This window comes from Neltuma alba, unplaced genomic scaffold, assembly GCF_004799145.2.
Source record: "Neltuma alba isolate B1F8T4 unplaced genomic scaffold, ASM479914v2 tig00006747_pilon, whole genome shotgun sequence".
NCBI classification, from domain to species: Eukaryota; Viridiplantae; Streptophyta; class Magnoliopsida; order Fabales; family Fabaceae; genus Neltuma; species Neltuma alba.
In genome coordinates, this window is record NW_021634571.1 from 104,395 (window position 1) to 115,317 (window position 10,923).

The following is a 10,923-nucleotide window of genomic DNA, read 5'->3' on the forward strand; positions in this document are numbered from 1 at the left end:
GATCTAGAATATTATAATTTTCAACCTTTTTATTTGTCAATTTGCCTCTCTGTGAGGTTGCACATGAACCAAAAGTATTTACAAGCTACACATGTCATTATCCAATCAAGTTTTTGACTATTCAAAATATGCATCTGACGTAATTGTGGCAATAATTATTTTAAATAAATAATCATAATAAAACGGTCTGCGTGAACAGGAAAGAAGATAAAGCTAACTTCTCGATCCACATTGATTTTCGATCACAAGGATCGTTTCTTCGCCGTTTGTTGCGGTGGGCAGCGTGAACGAGAACGTTGTCTCCAGTATGACTAACACAATGGCTATGTTTCTCTACTTACTCTTCCAAATCTTTTTCATTATCTGCATCACCTCCTACACTCCTGAAGATCATTTCGCAGTCAACTGCGGTAGCGCTGGCAATTCTCCTTCCATAGATAACCGGGAGTGGACAGGAGACATAGACAAAAGAGAATTCTTTCCAATCGAAGACTCCAACAACAAACTCTCCGTCGGCGCCAAAGCTCCGGCTGGTAAAGCAATCCCTTACAGCACCGCACGCCTCTCTCGCTCCGAATTCTCCTACTCATTTCCGGTGACCGACGGCCAAATGTTCATTCACCTCTACTTTTACCCATCTTCCTATGCCGTCAACTTCCTTCGCTCCGACTCTCTCTTCTCCATCAGAGCAGGATCTCACACTCTTTTGAAAGACTTCAACGCTTCGTTCGCGGCCGACAACGCCGGCCAAGAAACCATCTTGCGGGAATACTGCGTCAATGTTTCTCCCGATGAGAACCTTAGCTTAACAATCACGCCTATGCTTTCATCAATGGGATCGAGGTCATTTCTATGCCCACCTTTCTTTATTACACAAGCCCAGACGACCTGCAGGGGATGAGGCTAGATGGTGGAAGCCAGCAGTATCCAGTCAAAAATAATAAAGCTCTCGAGACTATGTACAGAATCAATGTTGGCGGGAGTCATATCCCTCCCGAAAAAGATACTGGCATGTTTCGTTATTGGGACCAGGATGATGCCTACTTGGAGAGGGAGTGCACACATGGTGTATCCGCAGATTTTGGTTTAGAGGTAGATCACACAAACTATACAAATTATACTGCACCAGGTGAAGTATACCTGACTGCCAGAAACTATGGGATGAAAGAAACGTCTAAATTTAATGTGACTTGGGAATTTGAAGTTGACTCAGAATTTACTTGTATGGTGAGATTGCATTCTTGCGAGTTTGATGGACACATTGAAAAAACTGGAGACAGAGTTTTCCAAATCTTCATAAATGATTCTTTGGTGGAGTCTGTTGCCGATGTAATGCTGTGGACTCAGAGTCAGAGAAATGTTCCTGTGCATAGGGGCTATGCGACGTTGATGCAGGGCAAGGGAAGCTTGAAGAAGCTCAATCTTTCAATTAAGTTGCAACCACACCCAACTGCTCGAAGCACTTACAGAGATGTTTTATTAAATGGTATTGAAATGTTGAAAATAAGTGATAACAATGACAATCTGGTGGGCCCTAATCCTGATCCACCTCTATCTCCCCCACTAACATCCTCCAAGTCATCGAAGAACAGAAACAAAGCTAAGGTAATTTCCATTATCGCTCGGGCAACATCAGGCTTCATCGTGCTGTCTCTTATTGTTATGTTCATTTTTCGGCAATTTATTAGAGCTCCGGTCAAGGAAGGATCTTCATGGTGGGGACAAAAATCAGTAGACTCGTCCAAGAAAAACAAACCCCGTGGTTCATCATCATTACCGTCCTATTTGTGTCGCTACTTTTCTATAGATGAAATAAGAGCAGCTACAAATAACTTCGATGATATTTTCATTGTCGGAGTTGGAGGGTTTGGTAATGTATATAAAGGTTATAATGATGACGGAATAGTCCCTGTGGCCACCAAACGGCTCAAACCAGGTTCACAACAAGGACTCAGAATTTGAAACTGAGATTGAAACGCTCTCTCAACTTCGTCACCATCATTTAGTATCTCTCATTGGTTATTGCAACAATAACAATGAGATGATCCTTGTCCACGAGTTCATGGCTCATGGGACTTTCCGTGAGTATCTTTATGATTCTGAAAACCAACCACTTTCTTGGAATCAAAGGCTAGAGATTTGCCTGGGTGCTGCTCGAGGACTGCATTACCTACATAAAGGGGCAAAGCATGCAATTATTCATCGTGACGTCAAGTTGACAAACATTTTAATAGATGAAAACTAGATGGCCAAGATATCGGATTTTGGACTATCTAAAATGGGACCTAGGGGTATTTCTAGATCGAACATAAACATAAGCACGTTAGTAAAAGGAAGCATTGGATACATGGATCCAGAATACTACACATGTCAAATGTTGACGGAAAAGTCAGACTTGTACTCATTTGGAGTTGTGTTGCTAGAGGCATTACGTGGGAGGCCTCCTATTCTCTGTGCCGTGGAGAGGGAGCGGCAAAACCTTGTAGGGTGGTTTCGAAAATGTGTTGATCAAAATGAGATTTGTGAGACGGTGGGTCCAAACTTGGGGGGAAGTATAACAGAAGAGTGCTTAAACGCATACACTGAGATTGCGTTGAAATGCTAGGCTAATAATGGGAATGAACGGCCATCCATGTGCGACGTGATGTTGGGGCTAGAGTCTTTGATGGAGTCGCTGAACGAAGCAGAGAAGAAAAAGCTTGGTGGGACTCTAAATGAGGAGGTTACTGTTGAGGAAGGCATAGAGGAAGTGAGGATTGATGTGGACGAAATTGAAGGAAGAAGCAAGGAAAGTGTTCTGATCAGGAAAGCGACAAAAGCTGTAGAAAGAGAAGCAGGTTTTACAAGCAGTGATGGATCAAGGAGTTAATCAAACAGCAGCAAGTTGAAGAGGTCAAGCGGCGAGCATTTTAAGTTAGATCATCCAAAAGTTTGATGAAATGAAGGTCACTAATGTAGGCTATGGTTATCTGATGATTTTAAGTTACGTTCATTTCCATATATGTGTGTGTGCGTGGTTGAGATTTGAGAATGTTGTGTAATTATTTCCGATGCGCCACACAATTGCGTTCAGTCCTTTTGTGTCTGCATATATGAGTAATTATTAGATAGAAGACAAATTGCAATTATCTGACTTATGCTACACACAACATAATTATGATTTTGTCACTGCCAAAAATGTGCTAAATATGATTAAAATAAAGTAAATTTTTATTAAAATGTTCCTTGATCATTGATTGTGCGTGTGTGTGTGTAAAGTATACGATAATTAGCCCGACTATGACACTTTTTTATGCGCGCAAAAGTGTTGGCTTTAGTGGACGATGCGAAGCACCAGATGTCTCGTGGAAATGCGCGCAAAAGAGTTGACAGAGTAAAGCATTAATGAGCCTATGCTTAGTACTGAGACTCTACCGCAGGCCTAGCATAACTCTCTTTTTTTCCCCAGTTTTTTACGGCCTTACAATTTTTAACCTTACGTGTGATTCTTTTTATCTTCCATTATATATATATATATAGAAATGCATATTATAAAATTAAAAACATAGGAGGAAAGTCCGGGTAAAAGCCTAAAAGGCAAGTGATGGAGTTTCTATACTGCGATGCATATCGTGCACGCGCGCGCAGACACATGTAATACTTGTGCTGTTTAAAAAACAAAGAGAAAATTTCTAAATATCATTTTTATTAAAATATTTTTATAATTAATATAAATATTTTTTATAACCAAATATTTTTATACCAAATATAATATTTTTAATTTTTGTGATTGAATAATTCTAAAAATGAAGAATCTTAATATAGTTATATTTTGTTATTATTATAACTAACAATGACTCCCCGTGCGATGCACGGGAAGAATTTACTTCAATGTAACTGCTCCCTCCAGTTTTATATATAAGTTTTATTTTTAAAAAAATGTCTGATTCAAAATATAAACTTCATTTTTGAGTTTGTCTAAATATTTATTATTCTTTTTCCTATTTTGCATACTCCCTCCCTCTCATTAATATTACCCTCATATATTCTCTTTCATCATTTTTTTATTTATTGTTTTTCTTATTTACTCTCTTAATAAATAAGGGTAAATTTAAAAAAAAAACATTTCTAACTCATTTATTACTTTTAACTAATTTTAACTGCTAGTTCATTAAATATGACTCAATTATTTGAAGCTTAGATATAGAACCGGAAGAAGTAATAATCTCAATTCATTATAATCTTCACAACTCCAAATTATCAACACAATATCATTGTAATCTATGCACCAAAATGCTACAATTACCTTCCTATAACTAAATCTCAACTCACAATCTCAATAACCTTGTACTTCCTAAAAATCAAACCTTACCAATAAAATCTTTATTCACAAATAGTAAATACAAAAACAATTATATCACTTAAAGAAAAAAATTACTATATAACATACTTTCTATTTTACTTGAATCGTAAGTAGTCAAATAGATTTTCTAAAAGCCAATTTCATCATGTCACAATAACTATCAACAGTAAGCATCACAAGCGCAAAATTATATACATATTGGTTATCCAACTTCCTTACATACAATCTCAATGTTTCCATCAAATATCAAATAATTATTCAATTTGTTGTATGAAAATTTCGAAACACCTCTGTTTATCAATATTGGTAGTTCTTGGCCTTTGTTGTCCCTATCATGCAAAAAAATCTTCAATCATTCAATACTTTTCACCCATAAAAGAACATCATATAGTTGGCCAGGTATAATTGCTGACTTCAATAGATATAAGCCCATATGGCTTAATAATTGCTCTTAATTTTTATTAATGGTAATTGCAAATGAAAGAGTAATTAATTGAAAACTCTCTTCTTTTTCATACAGAAAGGCAAATGACTATTATTAGAAGGATTCACGTACATTCAAGGCATTAGATGCTTTTGATTTGCATTTGATCTGCTCAATATTATAACTTTAATTGCAAATTTGATTGCCAAGATGAGTAAAACAATAAAGAAATCTTGAGCAATTTTGTTTCATTTGTTTGTGCCTTAAAGGAGGGACCGGTGAATTTTGGTTTTTGAAACCTGTGTTCCTAGAAAACCAAAATGCTTGCCTTAGAAACTTGATCAGAAACAAATGACAGATCAGACTTAGGGCATATGCAGATCCTGTAAAGATTACAAATACTCAACTAATAGGTCCTGGTAGGCCGAATTCAATCCAAGAATTTAAGGGATATCTGTCACAATCCTACAGTCATCATCTCTCCTCTGTAAGAACGCCATATGAGAAAGTGGATAATAGCTTCAATATAAATATGATAATTAGTAAATCCAAGATTTAACAATTACAGCATGAAGAGATAGAAAAGAAAGCACAAAAAGCCGCACAACAAAATTGCAAGTGAGATCTTTGCCCAAAGTGGACATTGAAATAAATAGGTATGCGGCCGAAATCCCATTTCCATCATTCCATGAATCCCTCAAGAAATCCCTGCACTACCTGCTATTACAGAAGTGGCACATGCTGAAATAATAATTCCCCACAGCATGTTATATCCAAAACCAACGGCTAAATCCTTCTAGCCCTGCTAGCCCCAAATAGATACAGATAGATGGCCATACTTTGCTTTTTCATAATTAAAAGAATTGAATCGTCTTCTCACTCCTTCGTGTATATATGGCTTTAATCACTACCTTTTATTATTACCAGATATTTTGGTAACCAATATGGCGGATCACATAACAGGATAAACTATAACACTTGTTCCAGTAACATTATCATACCAATGCATATAGGATGAATGAAGGTCAATAATCACACGAGAGGAAAAAAAAAACTGAATAAAAATAAATAAACCGCCTTGAAATTAATTGGCAAATAACATCCACACTCGTCTTGTTTTTATTTGAATGGCAACACTGAGATACATAGGAGTGGTTGATTCTTTCATTATTACCATTGGATACATCAAGCAATAAAATTAAGAAATTTCGGAAGGTCAAGCATACTGAATAGCAAGTCTGACATTAACTGTCGTGCAAGTAATGTTCATTGAGTTTCCAAAGAGTATTTGGTTTTGTTTTGATTGGCATCACTTTGCAGCAGGAGTTACTTGTCAATCATGATAATAACATGCATGAGAATTTCAGAAATTCTTGGATTGTGCATCACCAACTCTGCACAAGTATGGTTTAGTTCATAGCAAATAGGCAAGCTTAACTTACTAATTGATCTCATCCATTCAAAGAGCAACATTCAAACCGTCACGTGTGGCATTAACTTAGAGATAAAACAGTATAAGATCATTACATCATATCTGAATTCTCTGAAAAATCAAGGATGATATCTTTGGCAATCTTTTTGGCATTTTCGTATGGACTTGTTGGGAACTGAGATTCGAAAGCACACCTTTGGCCCAAAAACAAAGATGTAGAAGAACACCAGTGTCAACACTATGTCCCCACTGGCATCACTGAACAACATAATCAAAACATTAAAACTCAGACTTTTCAGCCACCATGGAAAATGAAAAAGTAAAATATGTCACTGTTACTTTTATCCGCTTGTGGCGTTTCTTCTGTAATAGGCATCCCTTCATGCTTCCCATGCATTACATCATCTAAAGACATTGGTGAACCCCATTTACATTCCCTATCTAGAAGCCGTTTTCTCATCTCCTTATCCTTCATATAATTTTCACAAATAAAAAAAAAAAAAAAAAAGAAGAAGAATGGAACAGCATATCATACAGTCTTAATTTCCTTTATAGCTTGCACTCTTTTCTACTTCAGTTGAAATGTACAACCAGAGATGGGGAGAAATAATCCATAGATATCTAACAAAGCAATGAGAATTCTGAGAGGCTTACCTTTTCTTTTTCACTCAATGTTTCTTTTGAAGCCAATCTTTGAAAGTGCTCAAGATAATAGCATCAAGTAAATCTACTAATAAAAAATTCTTTTTATAGTCATGGTCTAAGAAGACATTTGAATGGCCAAAATAATTGATTGACAATATTTTCCTACAAAATATATTAAGAAAGAATCAAAGACATTACCTCATCTTCCTACAACAAGAGATGGAAGGTTCCATGTGAAATACTATAAACAAATTGAATTACTGTCCCAAAGGTTGGACCTCAATCAAAAAATGAGCTATACTGAATATATTCTATAAACACAAATTTAAAAATAAGTAAGCATAAATATTATTAAAAACTAAAAAGAAAGAAAGAAAAGAATAACTAAGAGGAAACAGTAAAACATAACAGTGAAACCTCAGTTTCTTTAATGTTCTACATCATCAATCAAATCCTCCCAGACTCATTGAAAATGGCTGAAGCACGAGCTCCTCTCATCTGTTAAGAGAAAGCTTTAGCCAAGGACCTGTCTCAACTTAAAACTGTCTCAACATAGCCTTAGTTTTTTTTATTTATCTTCAAATTTAGTGGCTTAGCACATTACCGTGCATAGCATTATATTAGTCAACAGCAGCCAAAGTTGTACAAGGAAACGAAAAACAGAAAAATAACATGATTAAGAAATTTACCAGTCATCTTCCTCTTCCTCTGGACTTGATAGATACAACAAATGCTTAGTAATAACAGCACAAAGATTGCACCCAAAGATGAGAAAATTATTATTGTCAGCTTCTTCTTGCTCACATTCTTCCTCTTCATGGTTGAATATGATTAAACTAGGAAAAAGAGAAGAGTACAAATAAAGACCTATACATTCAAGGAATTCATAGAACTACACAAACTAAGACCTCCCCTCCCTCTAAAGTGGTTTGAATAAAAATCCTCTTTCCTTGTTCGATCCCCTCTCCATGTACTGAGCCTCTTTATTCTCAAAAAAATTGGCAAATCATCCCTGTATGCTTCAAAACCAGGATTTTTATTCAGCAACCATCCCTACTGACTAAATGGGAGTTATGATAAAACAAATAGTACCATTCCCGTGGAAGAAATGTATTGATGGAAAGGAAGGAGAAGGATGACCTTTCTAACTAAGTGGCGGCGGCGACAGATGCATAGGGCAATAGCTGGACCAATCCTACCTCTTCTTCCCGACAATGAAGAAGAGAGGGAGAAGGTTTTGATGCAAAATGCCCTATGAGCAGCAATGGCAATGAACCGAAGCGACAACAGAGGAATGATTTCTAGCCGCAACGTAATGAAAGTTGAGTTCGACAAACTTATTGCAGAATAGTGAAGCTTCAGTAAGGAATAGAAGATGATACAAGCAGAAAAAGATGAAGAATAAAAAGAAAGAACGAATTATCAAATGAACCTGAAAATGTATTGACGGAACTAGCATGGACTGCTCTTGAAAATGGGGTATTTACAATCTAGGGAGAGGAGAAAGCTTCCGTTTGAAAATGAGAATGAAAACCCCTTTGAAAAAGAAAATTTGCCTCACATCGGGAAGGAAAAATTCAGTGAATGAGCAATGGGGGAAGGACGAGCTCGAACGTGTGCCCTAGTGATAATGTAAGAAGAAGAACCAAAGAAGGGATAATGAATCAACGTGGATGGAGCGAATTTCAAATTTTGGAAATTCAAATTTGCCAAATGTGCGCCCTAGTGCCAAATGTGCGCCCTAGTGATGAAGCCACAAAAATAGAGCCGGCACTGTTCATTAAGTCGACACTGTTCATAGAACAGTAAAATGAGAGAGGAGCCGATGATGAAGAACCATTGGCTCGGCTTGACGCTGATTTTTATTTATTATATAGGTTGATAAATAATTATGTATATTTTTATTTTTGTTAGGAAAATGTTATGTATGGAGGTTATGTTATTATATTTTGATTAAATAATTAAATTATTTTATTTTTAATATAACCGTGTTGATTTTAGTCAAAACCCAATCCGATCTACTCGCTCTTGAGCTAGTGTTTACAATCACACGAGTTTTTGTGTAGTTGATTAAATGGGGGATAAAGCTGGGGAAAGCAAAAATATATGGGTGTGCTCGTGTGTCATCTCCTCTGCCGAAAGTGGACTCCTCCTCACGTAACTTGTTCTAGGGAACAAATCAAGGAATTGGCTTAATCCCATATGTTGTGTCACTTCGTTCTTAAAAGCTTTTTAAAATATTTATATATTAAACGTAATAATCATTTAATAATATAGTTTCAATATATTTTTGTAAAAAATTAATAAATAAATAGGAATAAGGCTTATAATAACCCACTCATAATTGTTTTTAAAAAAGGAAAAAAAAATCGTCCCTCCTCTTCTAATTAAGGTGTGTTGTGGTACGAAGGATTTGAAAGAAAATGAGAGAGGAAAGGAGGATGGAGGATTGTTTTTTGTTTTTTCTTATTGGCAACCTAAAATTTTTAGCGGGCACAGCTAATTTTCTAAAATTTTTCTCCTCTCCCTTTCAATTAGAAGGAGTTTGAAAAGAAGAAAATATTTTATTATATTTTTAACTATTATATCCATATTTATTTTCAATATCCCTACGCCATTTCAAACTTTTTCCTCCCTCTTCAACAAACGCTGCTCTCTCCTTCCCTACCGCAATGCAGAGCCAATAAAATAACAAACATTATTCATATCAGCTTTTAAAGAGTTCTGTCAAAAGCCAAGAAAATACCAAATGGATAAGAATTAAAACATATAATTATTATTGTTACCCATTGTAAGTATAAATTGTAAGGTCTAATTTTTGTTAACAGACAAAATTATATAATATAATTTTATATTAAATTTTATTTATAATTCTATTTATTAAACACTCCATAAAATCTAAAAAAAATCTTAAATAAAATAAGAGCAAAATTGTTCATCTTAAAAATATTTTCTTCTCCTCTCCTTTCATGACCAAATAAAATAACATTAAAACCCTTCTCCTCCCTTCTTTTTTTATAAATCTAAATGAAGTAATATTAAAATCTTTCTATTCTCTTCCCCCTCCTTTCTGCTCCACTAAAATGTTCTTCATTCCTTTTCTTTTCTTTGAACCAAACAAACCTTTGCTTTTGCCTCCGGAGGATTGTTGGCGGCTAATCCATGTACAAACCCATGGTGAGTCTGGGAAAAAATCTCTTCCCTTTCCTTCCTATTCTCTTTTTTTTAGTCCTTATATCAATATTTTAATAATCACATTTTAGTTTGGGTTACCATTGTGTTAAGTATTTTGTCATGTACGTCCAATACCCTAAACAATTTGTAAGAGCGTCCAACACTATTAATTAATTTTTCAACCTGCATTTAGCATCTAAATTATTTTGTAATTCTTCCAACATAAATTTTTTTCCAGGTGCAACCAACAACTTAAGAAAATACTGAAACACTATTTTATGGATGCTTAATATATATTCAGTTAACAACCTTTTGAGGAGTTAAAAACAAAATCCAAATTGCTCATAAAATAATACCTTAAATGCACAATTATATTGCTTCTGAAAAATTAATAGTTTTCAAGAGAAAAATTACACTACCAAATTTTTTAAAATGCTAGATACATCTAAAAGTATTGTAGGCTGTTGGGCACATTAAAAATATTTTTTTGATGGTGGTCGTACCTACAAAATATTTCAGGATAATAGAGCGGGTGCATCTTAAACCTTTATTTTTAAAGCTATTACTAAAATGTTAAATATATAAAAGTAATAAATAATAAAATATAAACTACCAAAATTTTTAATTCCAACCGTTTACAGGCTTCTAAAAATATTTTATAAATAAGTTTTAAAAAACATTAAAATCTGAATCATTAGAGGAGGAAAGAAGGGAAGAGGAGAGGGGAGGCGTTGCCATTCTACACACAAACGACAGACCTTGATATTCCGTCTTCGAGTTCTAAGGCGCTTCTCCAAATGCTCGTTATCTTTTAAGTTCTTAACATTCTCGTTAATTACCCTCAAATAGTTACTTTTGCATAGAGCGTGTCCTTATTAGACTATAATAACAAGATGACATTTAACC

At 35.1% G+C, this 10,923-nt stretch overlaps 1 protein-coding gene and 1 pseudogene across 1 annotated transcript; both read left to right on the forward strand.

Annotated features, from left to right (window-relative positions):
* Positions 1 to 254: 254 nt before the first annotated feature.
* Positions 255 to 820, forward strand: LOC114751107 (receptor-like protein kinase FERONIA; the record flags this gene model as incomplete). The annotated part of the gene is made up of 1 exon (XM_028939777.1): positions 255 to 820. A coding segment is annotated over exon 1 (513 nt), but the record flags the coding sequence as incomplete, so codon positions are not given.
* A 2-nt stretch (positions 821 to 822) lies between these two features.
* On the forward strand, positions 823 to 3,024 carry LOC114751114 (receptor-like protein kinase FERONIA; annotated as a pseudogene).
* Positions 3,025 to 10,923: the final 7,899 nt, after the last annotated feature.